The sequence below is a fragment of the Scyliorhinus canicula genome, chromosome 4 (assembly GCF_902713615.1).
Source record: "Scyliorhinus canicula chromosome 4, sScyCan1.1, whole genome shotgun sequence".
NCBI lineage: Eukaryota > Metazoa > Chordata > Chondrichthyes > Carcharhiniformes > Scyliorhinidae > Scyliorhinus > Scyliorhinus canicula.
The window spans coordinates 27,820,820-27,842,225 of NC_052149.1; the positions used below are offsets into that span (position 1 = coordinate 27,820,820).

General features: G+C 49.0%; 1 protein-coding gene across 1 annotated transcript in view; it reads left to right on the forward strand.

Annotated features, from left to right (window-relative positions):
- The first annotated feature begins 7,519 nt into the window (after nt 1-7,519).
- Nucleotides 7,520-21,406, forward strand: part of snx7 (sorting nexin 7) — an 86,757-nt gene continuing 72,870 nt past the window's right edge. The window contains exon 1 of the mRNA XM_038793916.1: nt 7,520-7,752. Within this exon, the coding sequence (XP_038649844.1) occupies nt 7,630-7,752 (123 nt within the window). The 5' untranslated portion in view covers nt 7,520-7,629. The remainder of the gene's footprint in view (nt 7,753-21,406) is intronic.

Sequence of the window (21,406 nt, forward strand, 5' to 3'; positions counted from 1 at the left end):
AAATCGCTTATTGTCACAAGTAGGCTTCAATGAAGTTACTGTGAAAAGCCCCTAGTCGCCACATTCCGGCGCCTGTTCGGGGAGGCTGGTACAGGAATTGAACCGTGCTGTTGGCCTGCCTTAGTCTGCTTTAACAGCCTGCCATTTAGCCCAGTGTGCTAAACCAGCCCCTGATTAAATGAATGGCCTGACACTGGGAAGTTCTGTAGAACAAGGGGACCTTGATCTCTGAAGGCAGAAAGGGCAGGTTAATAGGGTGGTGAAAAAGGCATGTGAGACACTTTCCTTTATTAATCAAGGCACGGATTACAAAAGCAGGGAGGTCATGTTGGAGTTGTATAGAACTTTGGGTAGGCCACAGCTGGAGTACTGTGTGCAATTCTGGTTGCCACATTATAGGAAGAATCTGATTGCATTGGAGGGGGTACAGATGATTCACCAGGATGTTGCCTGGGATGGAACACTTAAGTTATGACGAGTGGTTGGTTAGGTTTGGGTTGTTTTAGCTGGAGCGAAGGACGAGAGATTTAGGGAATCATTTGAGGAAAAACCTCATTACCCAGAGGGTGGTGATGGTCTGGAATGCACTGCCTGGGAGTGTGGTGGAGACGGGTTGCCTCAAATCCTTTAAAAAGTACCTGGATGAGCACTTGGCACATTATAACACTCAAGGCTATAGGCCATGTGCTGGCAAATGGGATTATGTAGGCAGGTTAGGTGTCTTTCATGCGTCAGTGCAGACACGATGGGCTGAAGGACCTCTTCTGCACTTTATTATTCTGTGAACGTACATTAGGAGCAAGTAGATGAAGTGACCACAAACCGACTTCAGTAATGGAGTTAAAGTTGGCCAGGATATCAGGTATTCCTGTTCCAGAAAGCAATCTTTTAAATCAATCTGAGCAAGTACAACCTGTGGTGCAAGCATTCCTGCAGTGATGCAAGGAAGTGAGTTCTAAGATTTTGACCAAGTGAAGGAAAGGAGGTATATTTCCATGTTGGGTGGTGTTTGACTTGGAGGAGAGTTTTTGGGTGTATTTCCATATGTCTGCTGATGAAGTAGACTGCTTTGTCTTTGATGGTGTTGAGCATAAGCATTTTTGGAACTGCACACATGCAAAGTGGACAGTATTCCATTACATACCTGTCATGTGACTCGTACAAGGTGGGCAAACACTGGGCAGGTAGAGGAATTACTTCCAGCAGAATTCCCAGCCTCTGACCTGCCCTTGGAGCCACAATGGATGGCCCAGTTCAGTTTTTGGTCAATGGACAATAGGGTGCAGATAACGGGAGAAGTTCAGCAATAGAAATGTCTTTAAATGGTATGGGGAGATGGTCAAATCCTCTCTCCAGGTTATTTTAGGAATAAGTTACGTTTTTAAAATTAAAACGAGTGAGTCTTGCATTCAAATAATGTTATGCAATGAGAGTCACATTCCTACTGAGAGGTTCTTCCATTGAACAGATTTGGGACAAGCACAGTGCATGAGCTTAAACTTTGCAAGAGGAGGGCTAACTTGGATGTAGGAATGTTATATTTTTCCAGAGTAGGTAGCTTCTGGATCATAACGGACCAGTTCTTGACTGGGGCTGAGAAAACAGCAAATGAGAGTTAAGTGTCTTTATAGAACATAGAATTTACAATGCAGAAGGAGGCCATTTGGCTCATCAAGTCTGCACCGACCCTTGGAAAGACCACCCCACTTAAGCCCACACTTGAACCCTATCTCTGTAACCCAGTAACCCCTCCTAACCTTTTTGAACACTCAGGGCAATTTATCATGGCCAATTCACGTAACCTGCATCTTTGGACTGTGGGAGGAAAGCGGAGCACTCAGAGGAAATCCGCGCAGACAGGGGGAGAACATGCAGACTCTGCACAGAGACTGACCCAAGCCGGGAATCAAACCTGGGACTTTGGAGCCGTGAAGCCACAGGGCTAACCACTGTGCTACCGTGCCGCTCTTGTGCTTCCGTGCTGCCCTTATAGGTAACACTTTGGCCGGATAATTTCCTGGACTGATTTTTGACTGCTCCGTCATAAGTACCCAACCCTTTCCCTCCCACCTGCCCTCCACTCCATTCTCAGCCCCCCACCCCCCACAACTCCTCTTCCTAACCTAAAAGAGAAAATGTTGCAAAATCTCAGCAGGCCTGACCAGCATCTGTAAGGAGAGGAAAAGTTTTCTAGTCCAGGTGGCTTGGTCACTTCTCCTTGTCAACCCTCCTTCCCCCCACTTGGTCACCTCTCCTCCCCCCCCCCCCCAAACTCGGTCACCTCTCCTCACCCCCGCCCCTTGGTCACCATCGCTCGCCACCCCCCCCCCCCCCCCACTATGTCACCTCTCCTCGCCTCCTCCCGCCCGCCACTTCGTCACCTCTACTCGCCCCCCCCCCCCCCAAACTTGGTCACCTCTCCTCGGCCCACCCCCCCCCCCCCAAACCTGGTCACCTCTCCTTGCCCCCTCTACCCAATCGGCCAACTCACCTCACCCCCTCCCCAATCACCTCTCCTTCTCGCCTCACCGACCCCTCCCACCGCTCAGCTCTCCTCCCCTCCCTTCCACCCACTTGGTCATCTCCCCTTGCCCCCCTCCTCCCACCCACTTGGTCATTTCCCCTTGCACCCCCCTCCCACCCACTCGGTCATTTCCCCTTGGACCCCTCCCCCACCCACTTGGTCACCTCTCCTCAACCACCCACTCGGTCACCTCCCCTTGCCCCTGACCCCCTACCCACTTGGTCACTTACCCTCACACCCCCCACACCCACTCGTTCATCTCCCCTCGCCACGCCCCCACCTACTCGGTCATCTCCCCTTGCCCCCCCCACCCACTCGTTCATTTCCCCTCGACCAGCCCCCCCACTTGTTCATAACCCTTGCCCCCCCCGCCTTGTTCATCTCCCCTCGCCACCTCCTTCCCACTCACTCAGTCATCTCCCCTCACAACCCCCCCCCCCCCACTCGTTCATCTCCCCTCGCCACCCCCTCGGGCATCTCCCCTTGCCGCTCCCCCCCTCCCATTCATTCCCCCCTCGACCCTCCCCCACACCCACTCGGTCGCCTCTATTCGCCGCCTCAACCCACTCGGATAACTCACCTCTCCTCATGCCCCCCCCCCACTCAGTCATCTCCCCTTGCCCCCCACCACAGCTACTCGATCTCCCCTCCTCGTCCCCTCCACCCACTCGGCTATCTCTCCTCGCGTCCCTGTCTATTCGGTCACCTCTCCGTCTCGCTTCGCCACCCCCCCCCCCCCACCAACCCTGGACGCCTCTCCTTGCCCTTCCCTCCCGATCACCTAACCCACATCCTCCCCCAACTCGGTCACCATTCCTCATGCCCCACACACCCACTCGGTCACTAACCCTCGCCCCCCCCTTCCCACCCACTTGGTCATCTCTCCTGATCCCACGCCCACATGGTTACCTTTCCTGCCTCTGCCACCACCACTCGGTTACCTCTCCTCGCCTCCCCCCCACGACCACACCCACTCGGTCAACTCTCCTTGTGCCCCTCCCCCCACACACACTCGGTTACCTCCCCTAGCAGCAAGCACACCCCCACACCCACTCAGTTATTTCTCCTCGGACCCCACCCCCCACTTCTTCTCTCCGCCCCTCCCACACAAACTCGATCACCTCTCTTTGCCCCCTCCACCAACTCGGCTAACTCACCTCTCCTCATGTCACCCCCCCCCCCCCCCCCCCCGGTCACCTCTCCCTCTGGCTTCACCCCCCACCCACCCCAGTCACCTCTCCTTGCCCGTCCCTCACACGGCACCTAACCCTACCCCCCGAACTCGATCACCTCCCCTCATGCCCCCCACCCACTCAGTTACCTCTCCTCACCACCCACCCACTCGGTCACCAACCCTTGCCCAGCCTACCTCTCCTCGCCCACCCCCACCCACTCGGTTAACTCTCCTTGCTCCCCCACCCACTCTATCATTTCTCCTGGCTCTTCCCACCCCCCACCACCAACACGGTTACCTCTCCTCACCCTTCTAACCAATCCCTCCCTGTGGTGAATTATGAACCTCAGTAATTCACACTGTATTGTGTCACATGTATTGGGCCCTTGTGGGCTCTGTGCTCTGTACTGTATTGTGTGTAATTGCGCAGCCCTGCCCATAGGGGGAGATGAGGAGTTTGTACTGAGCTCCACCCTTGGCTCCTCCCCCTAACCGGAAGTATAAAGATCGATTGTTGTGAGCCTGCTGCCAGTTCATCTCAAGTTCATCTCGTTGCAGGCAGGCTCTGTTGTAAGACGATTAAAACCAATGTTCACTTCTAACCACGTGTCGCATGAATTGATAGTCCCATCACTCCCCAAAACCAGCCGCCTCTCTTCCCCTTCCTCCCCATGTCACATCTCCTCGCCCGTCCCGCTCCTGGTCACCTCCCTTTGCCCTTGCCTCCCCCGGTCACAGCCCCACCAACTTGGTCACCTTTCCTCCCCCCCCCCCCCCCCACCTCCACATCCACTCAGTCAACTCTCCTCGCCTCCCCCCCCACCTCTCCGCTCACCACCACACCCACTTGGTCACCTCTCCTCGGCCCGCCCATGCCAACTTGGTCAACTCTCTTCACCCTCCCCACACCCACTTCGTTACCTCTCCTCGCCCCCCCGCTCATCAGCTTCCTCGCCCCCCCACCTCTCCTCGCCGCCCCCCAATACCCACTCTGTTACCTCTCCTCGCCTCCCCTCATCCTCCTCTCCTCCCCCCCAGACCCACTCACTCACTCACCTCTCTTCACCCCACTCCCTCCGTCATCTCTCCTCATCCCCTCCCTCTGGAACATCTTCTCACCACATCCCTCCCCCAAACCAGCCTCCTCCCTTCCCCTCCCATGGTCACATCTCCTTGCACTTCCCTCCTCCAGTCACCTCACCGCCCCCACACCCACTCGGTCACCTCTCCTCACCGCCCCACACCCACTCGGTCACCTCTCCTTCCCCCCCACCCACACCTTCCGGTCACCTCTCCTCGTGCACCCCCAACTCGGTCACCTCTCCTCACCCCCACCATTCTAACCAACCCCCTCCTCTTCCCAAAACCAGCCCCCTCCCTTCCCCTCCCACCCCCGGTCACCTCTCCTCGCCCTTCCCTCCCTGGTCACCTCTCTTTGCCCATGCCTCCCCCGGTCACAGCCCCCCAACTTGGTCACCTATCCTTGACCACGCACCCCCACTCAGTTAACTCTCCTCGCCATCCCCCACCTCTCCCCCTCACCAGCACACCCACTAGGTCACCTCTCCTCGGCCCCCCCATGCCAACTCGGTCAACTCTCTTCACGCCCCCCCCCCCACACCCACTTAGTTACCTCTCCTCGCCCCCCCGCTCATCAGCGTCCTCGCCAACCCCACCTCTCCTCGCCTCCCCCCACACACACTCGGTCACCTCACCTCGCCTCCCCCCACCTCTCCTCGCCTCACACCCCACCCACTCGGTCGCCTCTCCTCGTGACCCTCCCCCACACACTCGGTCACCTCTCCTCACCACCCCCCCCCCAACTCGGCCACCTCTCCTCACCACCCCCCCCACTCGGCCCCTCCCCCTCCCACCCACAACCGACCCACCCGGCCCCTCCCACCCCCGGCCCCCGCTACCACCCACACCCCCCTCCTACCACCCACCCCCGCCCCTCCTTCCTACCACCCACCCCCCGCCCCCCCTCCCTACCACCCACCCCGCCCACCCCTCCCTACCACCCCCCCCACCCCTCCCTACAACCCACACCCGCCCCCCTCCCTACCACCCACACCCTCCCTCCTCCCTACCACCCACACCCTCCCTACCACCCACAGCCGTTCTCCCTCCCTCCCACACCCGTCCCCCCCTCCCTCCCACCCACACCCGTCCCCCCTCCCTCCCACCCACACCCGTCCCCCTCCCTCCCTCCCACACCCGTCCCCCCTCCCTCCCTACCACCCACACCCGTCCCCCCTCCCTCCCTACCACCCACACCCGTCCCCCCTCCCTACCACCCACACCCGTCCCCCCTCCCTACCACCCACACCCGTCCCCCCTCCCTCCCTACCACCCACACCCGTCCCCCCTCCCTACCACCCACACCGTCCCCCCCTCCCTCCCACCCCCGCCCCCCTCCCTCCCACCCCCTTCCCCCCTCCCTCCCACCCACCCACACCCGTCCCCCCTCCCTCCCACACACCCCCGCCCCCCCTCCCACCCACCCCCGTCCCCCCTCCCTCCCACCCACCCCCGTCCCCCCTCCCTCCCTCCCACCCACACCCGTCCCCCCTCCCTCCCTACCACCCACACCCGTCCCCCCTCCCTACCACCCACACCCGTCCCCCCTCCCTCCCTACCACCCACACCCTCCCCCCTCCCTCCCTCCCACACCCGTCCCCCCTCCCTCCCTCCCACACCCGTCCCCCCTCCCTCCCACCCACACCCGTCCCCCCTCCCTCCCTCCCCCGTCCCCCTTCCCTCCCTACCACCCACACCCGTCCCCCCTCCCTCCTTACCACCCACACCCGTCCCCCCTCCCTCCCACCCACCCCCGTCCTCCCTCCCTCCCTCCCACCCACACCCGTCCCACCTCCCTCCCTACCACCCACACCCCGTCCCCCCTCCCTACCACCACACACCCATCCCCCCTCCCTCCCTACCACCCACACCCGTCCCCCCTCCCTCCTCCCACACCCGTCCCCCCTCCCCCTCACCCACACCCTCCCCCTCACCCACACCCTCCCCCCTCCCACACCCTTCCCCCTCCTCCCTCCCCCGTCCCCCCTCCCTCCCTACCACCCACACCCTTCCCCCTCCCTCCTTACCACCCACACCCGTCCCCCCTCCCTCCCTACCACCCACACCCGTCCCCCCTCCCTACCACCCACACCCGTCCCCCCTCCCTCCCTACCACCCACACCCTCCCCCCTCCCTACCACCCACACCGTCCCCCCTCCCTCCCACCCCCGTCCCCCTCCCTCCCACCCACTCACACCCGTCCCCCCTCCCTCCACCCACCCCCGTCCCCCCTCCCTCCCACCCACACCCCGTCCCAGCTTCCCTCCCTACCACCCACACCGTCCCCCCTCCCTACCACCCACACCCGTCCCCCCTCCCTCCCTACCACCCACACCCCCCCCCCCTACCTACCACCCCACACACCCCCCCCCTACCTACCCACCCACACACCCCCCCCTATCTACCCACCCCCACACCCCCCCCTACCTACCACCCACAAGCCCCCCCCCTACCCTACCACCACACACCCCCCCCCCCTACCTACCACCCCACACCCCCCACCCCCTAACCTACCACCCACACCCCACCACCCCCCCCCCCCTATACCTACCACCCCACACCCCCCCCCCCCTTACCTACCACCCACACCCCCCCCCCCCTACCTACCACCCACACCCCCTCCATTCCTCCCTACCTACCTACCACCCACACCCAGCCAGCCCCGCCCCGCCCTCCGAGTCTAACGGTTCCCAACCCTCGCGCCCCGGCCGTTTGCAGCGTTTTCCGTTGGAGCGCGGGCCGTTTCCGCTGCTGCGCACTGAGCACTCCCTGTGGCCGCTGTGTGGAGGCGGGGGAACGGTTCGGCGTCGATTCCGAGTCGGACACATCAGCGGGCGCCAGGGGAGGGAAGATGGAAGCCGCCGGCAGCAGCAGCAGCAAGACCCCCAGAGGGGTCGCTCCCCACCCGCTCTCCAAGGACGTGCTGGGTTTCGAGGATGAGGACGAGGACGATGACTTGGAGGTGTTCAGTAAGGTCGGTCCGCCCGCTCGCCCGCGCCAGCCCGGTTGTCGCCGTCGGTTCAGCGGTTAAAGTTTGGGGGTGAAGGGGTTGCGCGGCAGACCCCCCCCCCCCCCCCTGTCGAGGGGTGGTGGGGCGGCGGTAAACCTGTCCTAAAACTCTCCTTCTACTTCACTGCACCCCAATTTTGAAGCAGTGATTTTTGTTTTCAATGTTGTTTTCCCCGCACACCTGGATCGCCACTGAAGCAAAAACTCTCTGTGCAGGCAGACTAACTCTTTCACTGTACTGTCGTGTCTGCTGTTTAAAAAGAAAAGTGGCCAAGTCGTTTCATTTTCACCCCGAGCACCTTGCAAAAAGGTTGTATCTGGAGTGAAGCTCGAGGGTTGGGAGTTTTCTCAAGTTGTGGTGGAGACATAGAGTTGGTGTCAACACTGAGACACCAATGATTAACATAAAAGCAAAACGTTGCGGGTGCTGGAAATGTGAAATGAAAACAGAAGGTGCTGGGGAAACTCCGTATCTGTGGAGAGAAGAACAAGAGTTACTAAAACATATATAAAAGCAAATTACTGCGGATGCTGGAATCTGAAACGAAAGAGAAAATGCTGGAAAATCTCAGCAGGTCTGGCAGCATCTGTAGGGAGAGAAAAGAGCTAACGTTTCGAGTCCAGATGACCCCTGCTTTGACAAAACCAGCTTTGACAAAAGAGTCATTGGACTCGAAACGTCAGCTCTTTTCTCTCCCTTACAGATGCTGCCAGACCGTACAGATGTTGCCAGACCTGCTGAGATTTTCCAGCATTTTCTCTTCGGTTACTAAAACACATATCCTGGATGGAGAGAAAAACAGAGTGCCTAAAATTCGAACATCTACCCTGGGCATCAGCATTTGGGGGCAGAATCAGGTCCAGACTGGCTACCCCTAATTCGGAAATCTGTTTCTTTCGTTCGTGGGGAAATGGTTTTTAAAATGCAAGGGAGGACCCCTCCTACCCTTCCCCATGAAGTTTAGACAGTTTTGGGTGACCAGATTTGCTTCTAGTCGTAAACACAAGTAAGGAGTTTTTGTTTTCATGGGATTGTCAGGGCACATAGTAAATAATCGAATGACCTAATCTTATTGTCTGTGTTGAAAACAAGTTGGGCAAGTCAGGACATATTTGGAGCAATTATCATGCCGTAAACAAGTTTGCCACACAGTACTTTCACTTTGCACCAGTTATTTTTGAATCATTTGTAAATGTTTTCTTCAGTTGAGATCAGGTACCTGACATTGCCATATGTATGCAAGGTTGTATTTCTACTGAAGCTTTGAAATTGGCAGAAATACACTTTCATTCAACAGCAATTCCGACTTCACTCTGGAATCAAGGTACAGCCCAACTCTACCAGAAATGACGTGAAGGAGGTAGCTTCACAATTGCCTGGAGTATAATTCCAGTGCTGTGCCAAGCTTTTAAATGTGGATTTAAGAAGTGTTTTGAGTGGATCCTTGTAAACCTACCTGATGTTGATATACATTATTCCAGGACCAAAATAGATTATTTGGCGCCTCAATCCATGCCATTTTTCAGCACTGCAGCCTCCTGACCCCCCCCCCCCCCCACCCCCACCTTTACCGTAAATTATTTTAAATATTCAAGTAACTTTCTTATTCTTAAATACTTTATTAAGTCTGCTTCATAATTGCTTGTGGTGGAATTTTATGCTGGTCTTAAAAAAGTTTCCTGAACTCCATGTTTGTGAATATCTTAAATTTGTACCTCCTTGTTAATGGTGGGAGGAAATTATCTATTATAATTTACTTGTACTATAATTCATAGAGAGCTAACCTGTGCATCCCAGACATTTAGATTTTAACCAGTAGACTAGATGTATAGATTCCCTGTGGAGGAATTTTGACTTAAACCTTGCAGCATAAATGAGGTGGTTCCTGGCTCAAAGTGATACATCAACTACTTTGTCAAAAAGAGTAGCTGCATTATAAATGCACCAGATTATTAACTCTAATCTGTTTAAAAACACCATATGTACTTCATGAATAACAGAATCATCTTTACTTGCATTTATATTGTGATTTTCACATAGTTAAATCTTCCAAAGTGCTTCACGCGAATTTTATGAAAGGAAATACGACACTGTGCTACATGTATCAGTTTGGTCAGAGTGATGGGTGTTAAATAATGGCTTAGAGAAGGAGAGGCAGTGGCTTCGGGAGGAAATTCCAGAGCTTAGGGGCCATACAAACTGAAAGTGCAGTCACCAATGGTGGAGTGATGAAAATTATGTTGCGCAAGAGATCAGAATTATCAGAGCAGAGAGAACATTGAGGATTATAGGGCTGGAGGAGTTTAGAGATGGGAGGACATGACCATAGACAGACTTGAAAATAAGGATGAGAATTTTAAATCGAGTTGTTGCCAGACCAGGAACCAGTCCACGTCAATGCAGGAGTTGAAACACGGGCAGTACTTTGTGCGAGTAAGCAGAGGGCGAGCAGAGATTCTGATGAGCTTAAGTTTTAGAACAAGGGGCCAGGCCAGCCAGAAGTGCATTGGAATAGTCATCGAATTTTGCAGCACAAAAAGAGGCCCTTCGACTCATCGTGTCTGTACCAGTAATCAAGCACCTGTTATTCTAATCCCATTTTCCAGCACTCGGTCCTTGGCCTTGAATGCAATGTGTTCACCTAAATGTTTCTAAAATGCTGTGAGGGTTCCTGCCTCTATCACCCTTTCAAGCAGTAAGTGCCAGACTCCCACCACCTCTTAGTTAGTGAAAAAGTTTTTCCTTAAATCCCCTCTAAATCTCCCATCATAACTTTAATTCTATGCCCTCTGGTAATTGACCCCTCTACTAACGGAAAGGTTTCTTCCTATCCATGTCCCTTATAATTTTGCACATCTCGATCATGTTCTCCTTCAGCCTTCTCCCCTCTAAAGAAATCAAGCCCAGTCTAACCAACCACCCTTCATAACTGAAGCACTCCATTTCAGGCAACATCCTGGTGAATCTCCTCTCCACCCTCTAGTGCAATCACATCCTTCTTATAATGTGGCGACTGCATTTGGTACTTCAACTGTGGCCTAACGAGCATTTTGTACAGCTGCATCATACCTTTCTATTCGTATATTCTGTGCCTTAGCTAATAAAGGCAGATATCCCATTTGCCGCCTTAACCATCTTATCAACATGCGCTACTGCTTTCAGAGATCTATGGACATGCACCCCAAGATCTCTCTGGTCTTTTGTACTTCCTAGCATCCTACCGTTCATTGTATATTCGCTTGCTTTGTTAGACCTTCCAAAATGCTTCCCCTTTCACTTCTCAGGGTTAAATTCCATTTGTGACGGTTCTGCTCATCAGACCAACCCGTCTATATCCTGTATTCTAAGACTTTCTTCCTCGCTATTTACCATACCACCAGTTTTTATGTATCTGCAAACCTACTGATCATCCCTCCTACTTTCACGTCTATATCATTAATATACACTACAAACGCAAGGGACCCAGTACTGATCCCTATGGTACATCACTCAACACAGGCTTCCTGTCGCAAAAACCACATTCAACCCTCTGCCTCCTGCCACTAAGCCAATTTTGGATCAAATTTTCCTGTATCCTGTGGGCTCGTATCTTCTTGACCAGCCTCCCATGTCCATTGTCAAAAGCCTTACTGAAGTCCATGTAGACTACATCAACTGCACTGCCCTCATCTACACACCTAGTCACCTCCTTGAAAATTTCAATCAAATTTGTGCGAGATGATCTCCCCTTACAAAGCCACGCTGTTTATCATTGATTAATCTTTGCCTCTCCAAGTGGAGATTAATTCTGTCCCTCAGAATCTTTTCCAATAATTTCCCTACCACTGATATTAGATTCACTGGCTTATAGTTACCTTGTTTATCCCTACTTCCTTTGATTTTATTCGTTCATGACATGTGGGCGTCACTGGCTGAGTCAGCATCTATTGCCCATCGCGGAGGACATTTAAGAATCAAATACATTGCTATGGATTGGTAGTGACATGTAGGCCCCACCAGGTGAGGACGGCAGATTTTCTTCCCTACCTAAACCCTGGGCCCCAGAGGATTACCCTGGGTCTCTGGATTGTCCAGTGACAATACCACTATGCTATTATACACCCTATTGAATAATGGTATCATATTTGCTGCCCTCCAGTTCTCTGGCACCTCTCCTGTGGCCAGACAGGATTTGAAAATTAGCATCGGAGCTCCTGAAATCTCCTCCCCTGCATCCCACATCTCGTCTGGCCCTGGGATCTATCCATTTTTAAGCCCGCTAAAACTCGTAACACCTCTCCCCTCTCAAAGCAAATTTGTTCGATTATATCACAGCCCCCCTCCTTGATTTCTGTACCTACGTCGTCCTTCTCCAGAGTGAACAGAGATACAAAAAAATTAATTTAAAATTTCACCCCTGTCCTCTGGCGCCACACACAGATTGCCACTTTGGTCCTTAATCGGCCCTACCTTTCCCTGGTTACATTCCTGCCCTTAATATACTTGAAAAATACCCTGAGCTTTTCCTTTATTTGCTGCCAGGAGCTTTTCGTGCCGTCTCTTCGCTCTCATCATTTCTTTCTGCACTTTCTATACTTCGCTAGGGCTTCCATTGTTTTGAGCCCGCTGTATCTGCCATAAGCCTCCTTTTTTCCTTATCCATTCCATCTGTCCGACTTGTACAGGTCCCACCTTCCCCAAAAATGGACCCAGTGATCCAGGAAATTAAATGGGGACAGTAATCCAGGGAATTAAAACCTTTCCTCCTGTACCATCACTTCAGTCATACATTCATCAGCTCTATCCTCCTGTTCCTCAGGTTACGTCACCACCAGTCAGCTCTTCCCCCTCAAAGGGGAATGCAGTGTATGGTAATCTGGGACTATGGTGACTATACTTACCCTCCACTCCTACACTCAATAGCATATGGCAGAGATTACAAACGTTGAGATCCTGCTTTTCAATCAACTACTTAGCTCCCAAAATTATTGTTGCAGGACCTCATCCCTCTTTCTACCTATGTCATTGGTACCCATGGGAAACTTCTAAGTGTGCACCCTTCCCCTTCAGAATGCTCTGCTGCAGCCGTTCAGTGATATCCTTGATCCTGGCACCAGGGAGGCAACACACCATCCTGGAGTCATGTAGAAATGCCTGTCTACACCCCTTACTATTGAGTTTCCGATCACTATTGCTCCACTCGTAACTCCTCTCCTGCAGCTGAACCACACATAGTGCTGTGATCTTGGCTTTGGCTGCACTCACCAGAGAAATTGTCACTTTCACTGTTTTCCAACACAGAAAAACAGTTCTTGGAGTGAGATGCACCTTGGGACTTTTCTGACTTCCTGCATACCCTCCTTCTGACAGATGGTCATTCATTCCCTCTCGGACTGCACTTCCTTAAGCTGCGAGGTGACCAACATCTAAAAACGTGCTATCCACAAACCTCTCAGCCTCATTGATGCTCCAGCCGATGCTCAAGCTAAGTCTATTGGTAATAAAGAATGCATTCAGCAATGGATGAAGAGAGGCTGGGTAGACACCAGCGATGTTACAAAGTTGGAAGTAGGCAATCTTTGTGATCGAGATGGCCAGAAGCTTGTGAATGTTCTAGTTTGGTCTCACTCAGTTATCAGAGAGAGGATTGGAATTGATACTTAACATTTTGTTTTTAGGAACCTCAGTTCTGTAGGTTAGAACTGAGTTTTTTCAGGAAATGTTAAATTATCATATTTTGTTCCAGTTAATTATCAATATTGTAGGTGAGATTATTTCACAGTATGACTTGTTAACCAATGTTTTGCCAATACTTGATGTTGATGTTTTTAGTCCTTCAATTTGCTGCAATAAGGAAGCATATATAACATGATTTTTGTTTCTAACTTTCAAAAGCTAAAATTGCTTTACTAGATTTTAAATAATTAGTTTAGCCAATTGTTGTTGGTGTATAGTGTGTCATGTGTTTGAAAGGAAATTTAACTTTTGATGGAACATAATAATCATTATTGTCACAAGTAGGCTCTTCAGAATCTGCACGTTCTCCCTGTGTCTGCATGGATTTCCTCCGGGTGCTCCGCTTTCCTCCCACAGTCCAAAGACGTGCAGGTTAGGTGGATTGGACATGCTAAAATTGCCCTTTGTGTCCAAAAAGTTTAGGAGGGGTTATTGGGTTACAGGGACAAGGTGGAAGTGTGGGCTTAAAGTGTGGGCTTAAAGTGGGTCGGTGCGGACTCGATGCATCAAATGGCCTCCTTCTGCACTGTATGTTCTATGTTCTAACACTGCAATGAAGTTACTGTGAAAAGGCCCTACACAGAGGGAGAAATCAGAATGTCCAATTCACCTAACAGTGTGCCTTTCGGGACTTGTGGGAGGAAACCGGAGCACCTGGAGTAAAAAGGCCTGTGCTAGGGTTAGCATGGCTGCCTCATGGCGCCAAGGACTCGGGTTCTATCCCTGCCCCAGGTTACTGCCCATGTGGAGTTTGCACATCCTCCCCGCGACTGCGTGGGTCTCACCCCCACAATCCAAAGATGCGCAGGCTCGGTGGATTGGCCATGCTAAATTGCCCTTTAATTGGAAAAGGCCTGTGGGTAATCTTTGAATATTTATTTGAATAACATAGATGAATTTTTTAAAAAATACAATGAGCTGTTGTTTTGATCAAGTTATAATTTTTGGGCAACTGACTGTTATAGAGTGTTATCATTAAGCATCTTCTTATTTAAATGCATTGCTAATGTCACCAGCACGTGCTGTGATGTTATTAGTTGTTACCTGTATATATTTGTATTTAACTGTCATTAGTTCTAATTCTATTCTGTTATTATTTCGCTGTTTAACTAGTTGCTCCCATATTTGAGTCCATACTGTATTTTAAACTTCACTAATTTGTTATATTAAAGAAAATTATCTTGTAACGCATTTTTGACTTGGACAAGTTACCACAATGACGATAGAAATATGCAGTGTTATTTCAGCTACTAGCCTCAATAATATTGGAAAATTCATTTTTATTATTTGTCTGTGGGATATGGCCATCACTGGAAAAGCCAACACTTGTTCATCTCTGATTGCCCTTGAGAGAGTGGTGGTAAGCTGCCTTCTTCAACTGCAGCAGTCCATGTGCTGCAGCACCCACAGAGCTGTTAGAGAGACAGTTTCAGGTTTTTGATCCAGAGACAATGAAAGAATGCCAATTATAGGGTGGGATTCTCCAGCCTTGTCCGTGGCTGGACCCTTCAAGTCAAAACACCATTGACTCTCAACAACACCGGAAAATGCCAGATGCAACAAGGATGGAAGATTTCCGCCATAGTTCTAAAGTAGAAAGTGAGTGGCTGGAGAGGAGCCTTGTAGGTGTTAGTGATCCCATGTATCTGCTACTCTTGTATTTCTAGTGGGTAGAGGCTGCAGGTTTGGAAGGGACTATCTGAGGAGCATTGACAAATTGCTGCAATGTATTTTGCAGGTGGTGCATTGCTGTTACTGTGCATGGAGGAATTAACTATTTAAGGGGTGGATGGGGTGCCAATTCAGCAGATTGCTTGGTCCTGGGTGGTGTTGAGGTCCTTGAATGTTGTAGTTTTCTTGCCCATGGAAGATATCTGTTATAGTAGACCAACAGTAGATAACTTACATTTGTATAGAATCTTTTGCATGCTTGGGACATACCAAAACATTTCATAACTATTGAATTTGTTTTAAAGTTATTGTTTCTATAATTACTTTTGTGATTTAGATAAATTATGAGCCAGTTTATGCATAACAAGGTTCCAAAACAGCGATGAAATTAATCACCGCTGTTTTGAAGTAAGGTCAGTTGAATTTTAAATGTTCATCTTAGCAGTGAGAGAGAACTCAATTGTTCCTATCTACCTCCAATCTACCTGAGCAGGTATTTTGGGCCGTGAGCCATCGCACCCAGTCAATAGTAATAATAGTAGTGCACTGTGGTGTCAGTCTAAATGAAATTTTTGGAGTAGGCCTTGAACCTGTGATCGTCTGATTCATGCATGAACAAAGCTGATATATAGAGAGAGAACAATAATCAGCAGTGTGAAGATAACAGATAAGCAAGGGAAACATTCCTGCAACTCAACATACAAGCTACTTGGCCCCACACCAATAATTGATCCATTAAGTCCCTGCTCCAATTGCTTCTGGCTGTTTAGTGTGTACTGTATGAATACTTTCACTAAGTTTTAGTTGAGCTGATTTTATTCTTTAAAAAGTATATATTGTTTTTCTACTTTGAGCAGACAGTTTTTCTCTCTTCTACCACTCCCCACCAGCATGTAATTCTAATTTATACCTCAACCTTGCTTGAAACATTCAAAAGAGCTTCAACAATTGGACTCTGCTTGCTTCTGATCAAATCTAGCTGCTGTGCTTGCTCCAAAATTTACAAAGCGGAGCCGAAGTGGAATGTGCAGTGCTGGCACAGATATGAATCCTGACATTCAGCAGTTTGTTTCTTTATCTCATTCAACTTCTGATGTTTGTATTTTTTTTGGTGTTGCTGCCATTGTTTCACATTTTAAGCATAGTCCTCTTTTTTTAAAACTCGCTTCAGTGCATGTTTTTTTTGAAGTTCATCTCTACTGTCTCTTTCAAGCATTGTTCCCAGTGTTTCTGTTTCTTTTCATTTTATTTTCCAGTTTTTAAAACTGCACAACTAATTTGCAGTTGTATTTTCCGGTCAAGTTCTGCTTTTTTAATACAGCACAAGAGGAGGTCATTCAGCCCTTCTCTGGGTATCTAAACCTCTCTCCTCAGCCTTTAAAAACATTTTTTAAGGTGTTACTGATAGTTTTGTATGTTTTATAAAAGTCCACATTCCTTTAAGCCTGTTGAGACTTTTTAGTTTCTTTCTCTAAACTTTTCAAACTTCACTTAGACATTTTCTGTACTCCCCACCACCAATTTCTTAGCTTTTCAATTCTTCACCTCGCCTCTGCCATTTTTTTTTTACTCTCACTGCAACCTCTTTCCCACCATCATGTAGAATAATGAAAGAGAAAATGCTGGAAAATCTCACCAGGACTGGCAGCATCTGTAGGAAGAGAAAAGAGCTAACGTTACAAGTCCAACGACTCTTTGTCAGCTTTGACAACGAGTCATTGGATTCGAAACAATAGCTCTTTTCTCTCCTTGCAGATGCTGCCAGTCCTGCTGAGATTTTCCAGCATTTTCTCTTTCGTTTCAGATTCCAGTATCCGCAGTAATTTGCTTTTACCATATAGAATAATCTTCAGGACAGAATCTTCTGAATGCTGCTACAAGCAACCTGGGAGAAAAAGCACAAGTGTATCAAAACAATTTGCTTGAACACTAACATATTTTTTAAAAATTGGAGCTAGGGAAGAAAGGCCATTTTAGCTAGTTGGTGCAAATAGCCTTGGGAGGTCTTGTGGTCAGACCGCCACAAATACATCTAAACACAATTGGCAACTGTGTCCTTGAGCCAAACATCCCAACCTTCACCTTCCACAATCAATGAGCAGAGGTGGTGAGAAGCCATGAGAAGCTGTCAACAAAAACTAATAGTCAAAGCTTTGAAGAGATGGATGATGCAGTGTTTTATACACTAAAGATTTACTGATTGGCCTGGCGTTAAGAACATACAGCGAAACTGGAGCAACATTTTCCTTTCACCAAATTTAAGACCATGGCAGAGAAAGAACATTCCACTCAGTGCTAGGCAATTGCCACCACCATCAATGGTAGAAGGAGTAAATAGCGCCATTATTGTTGTTTATTAAAACAAATGGAAATGCCCTTTACTTCAAGACGTTACCATACTGTGATGAAAACGCAAACACAAATTTTAACAATTTCTGCAAAAACTGGCTTTGAGAGTCCGGAACAGTTATAGCCTTGAAGTGAAGCAGGATTAGAAGTAAGGAAGAATAGAACTAAAGCATGCACACAGAATTCATTCTTTATTTCAAGGTCAAGCATTTTGTCCTTCATTTTTAAAATTGTCTTTTTTTAATTACTGCAATTACACTGTACCGCCACTGATTGCACTGCAGTGCCTACACAATGCCACATAGCTGAAAAGCGCCTGAACAGGAAGACACAAATTTCATTGCCTATGTGCAGTCCTCTCCCTCATTGACCACAGTTTTTCAGCAACTGCGCAGAGGCTGAATACAATTTAATGGCACAAAAAGTTGATGAAGAATGGGCTACATTTGGGAATACTGCATCAAAGGATGGCCAGAATATGTTCCAAATAATCTCACTTGAAGCAATATTTCAAGCAAATAAAACAAGAAAGAGTAGCTAAGGTAAACATTGTTCCTTTAGAGAATGAGAAGGGGGATTTGATAAAGGTAAATGAAGAAATGGCTGAGGCATTGAACAGTTATTTTGTGTCGGCCTTCACAGCGGAAAACACAAATAACATGACCATAATTGTTGGCAAGGAGGCTTTGACAGGTGAGGACCTAGAAATGATCATTATGACTAAAGGCTAATCGGACAAAAGGTAGACTGGTCTCCTGGCCCTGATAGAATGCATCCCTGGGTACTAAAAAAGGTGGCACGGGAAATAGCAAATGCGCTTGTGATAATTTACCAAAATTCGTTGGACTCTGGGGCGGTTCTGGCGCATTGAAAAACAGCAAATGTGACACCGTTGTTTAAAGAAGGTGCTAAACAAAAGGCGAGTAATAATAAGCCGATTAGCTTAACTTCTGTAGTGGGGAAATGCTTGAATCTATCGTTAAGGAAGAAATGGCGAGACATCTGGATAGAAACTGTCCCATTGGGCAAGCGTAGCATGGGTTCATGAAAGGCAGGTCATGTTTGACTAATTTAGTGGAATTCTTTGAGGACATTATGAGCAGGGTGGACAACAGGGAACCGGTGGATGTGGTGTATTTGGATTTCCAGAAGGCATTCGACAAGGTGCAGTAAAAAAGGCTGCTGCATATGATAAAGGCGCATGGCATTACGGGTAATGTATTAGCATGGATAGAGGATTGGTTAACTGACAGAAAACAGAGTAGGGAGAAATCAGTGATTTTCTCATTGGCTCGTGGTGTGCCTCCAGGATCAGTGTTGGGTGCAATTGTTTAGAATTTACATGGATGATCTGGAGTTGGGGACCAAGTGTAATTTGTGAAATTTCACAGATGACATTAAGGTGAGCGGTCGAGCCCAGTGTGCAGAGGACACAAAGTCTGAAGAGGGATATAGATAGTTTGTGAGTGGGCAAGGGTTTGGCAGATGGAGGTCAATGTTGATAAATGTGAAGTCATCCATTTTGGTAAGAATAACAGCAAAATGGCCTATTATTTAAATGGTTAAAAAATTGCAGCATGCTGCTGTGCAGAAGAACCTGGGTGTCCTTATGCATGAATCGCAAGAAGTTGGTTTGCAAGTGCAGCAGGTAATTAAGAAGACAAATGGAATTTTGTCTTTCATTGCTCGAGGGATGGTGTTAAAAAGCAGGAAGGTTATGTTGCTGCTGTGCAGGGTGCTAGTGAGGCCACACCTGGAGTACTGTATACAGTTTTGGTCTCGTTACTTGAGAAAGGATGTACTGACACTGGAGGGTGTGCAGACGAGATTCACTAGGTTGATGCCGGAGTTGAGAGGATTGTCTTATGAGGAAAGACTAAGTAGACTGGGACTATACTCATTGGAATTTAGAAGAATGAGGGGATTTTATAGAAACAAATAAAATTTATGAAGGGAATAGATAAGATATAATCAGAAAGATTGTTCCCACTGGCGGGTGAAATTAGATCGAGGGGGCACAGCCTCAAAATAAGGGGGAGCATATTAGAAATGAGTTGAGGAGGAACCTCTTCACCCAAAGGATCTTGAATCTGTTGAATCTGGACTTCCTTGCCCAGTGACGCAGTTGAGGCTACCTCTTTAAATGTTTTTAAGGTAAAGGTAGATAGATTTTTGAACAGTAAAAGAATAAAAGGTTACGGTGAGCGGGCGGATAAGTGGAGTTGATTCCATAAAAAGATCAGCCATTATTTTATTGAATGGCGGAGCAGGCTCGAGAGGCCAGATGGCCGACTCCTGCTCCCAGTTATGTTCCTATGAGCAACACAGTCATTTCAGTGCTGTGGATGACCTGATTTATGAGAGACTGCTCATAAAGTCTTCAGACTCGAGACATTTCAGAGAATACACCAGGGAATCTAGGCATTACGAAGTGTTGGACTAGAACGTGAAATTCTATTTGGTAGCCAGAGATCTCAAAATCATTTGAGGAAATGATTTTAAGCTGGATCTGCTGTGCAATCTTGCCAGGAGCAAAGGGAATGGTATCCTCATTTCCAACCAGACTATGGGAACGTCTCGAATGAATGCTTTTGAGCTTAAATGGAAGACATTCCTCAGTGTTATTGATTGAAGTTAAACGTCTTTATGATCCCACCTCGGAAGCTGTCACTAAATTACCAAAATAAATTTTTGCAACACAAGGCAAACAAATTTTTAAGCAGTTCACCGAAGCCTGTGGAGTTGTACATATGATTATTTCTCTCCGATATCTACAAGCTGATGGAAGAATGAAAGAGGCATAAGGATGGTAATGGCTTTGTGAAGAACCATGGGTATGATATTTTTGAGCTGCCATTCTACACCACTCCAGAATGGTTTGGCTCTGTCCACAGCTCTAATGGGAAGACAACTGGGCTCAACTTCCTGTTCTTCTACACATCCTTGTGCATTGTCTCAAAACAACAAAGATGGAGAGAATAAGGGAAGAAGATGCCGTGCAAATCAAACCAGAAATTATAATAAATACCATAAAGTACATGATTCACCAAAACTCCAACCAGGAGAATTTAGCATGTTTTTGTGACCTGAATCGCAATTGCCAAGTTTTGGAAGTAAACAATAGAACATAGAACATAGAACAGTACAGCACAGAACAGGCCCTTCGGCCCTCGATGTTGTGCCGAACAATGATCACCCCACTTAAACCCACGTAACCCGTATACCCGTAACCCAACAATCCCCCCATTAACCTTACACTACGGGCAATTTAGCATGGCCAATCCACCTAACCCGCACATCTTTGGACTGTGGGAGGAAACCGGAGCACCCGGAGGAAACCCACGCGCACACGGGGAGGACGTGCAGACATCTGTGATCGTGTCTTGTGGAGACTGAAAATGGAATAATCACATAATCTTTATGGACAGAGGCCATTCTGCCCATTGATGCTGCACTAGTTCTCTGAAAGAAGTGAGAAGAAACAGAACTGCACTTTTATCGACAAAAATTCCATCAATGAATGGGCCAACTACCCAAATGATCTGGAAGACCACCTGAACACAGAACCAGTAGTCTCTTTTGATTAATTTATGACTCTAGCAAGGCTGAGACAGAACATGGAGAGCCTGAACCATGTACATCCCGAGAGAGAGCTGAGAGCAAGGTCAGGGAAATTGGTAAAACCACCACAACACCAGGGATGAATGAATGCAGAGACTTTGGGGTAATGTAGGATAATTTAAATTATGTATTTAATAGACACAGTTTGTGGTGTTGAGGGTAATGGATTAACGTTAAATACGTAAATAGTCTCCATTATCAATGATGCAGGGTGGTACGATGGCACAGTGGTTAGCACTGCTACCTCATGGAGCTGAGGACC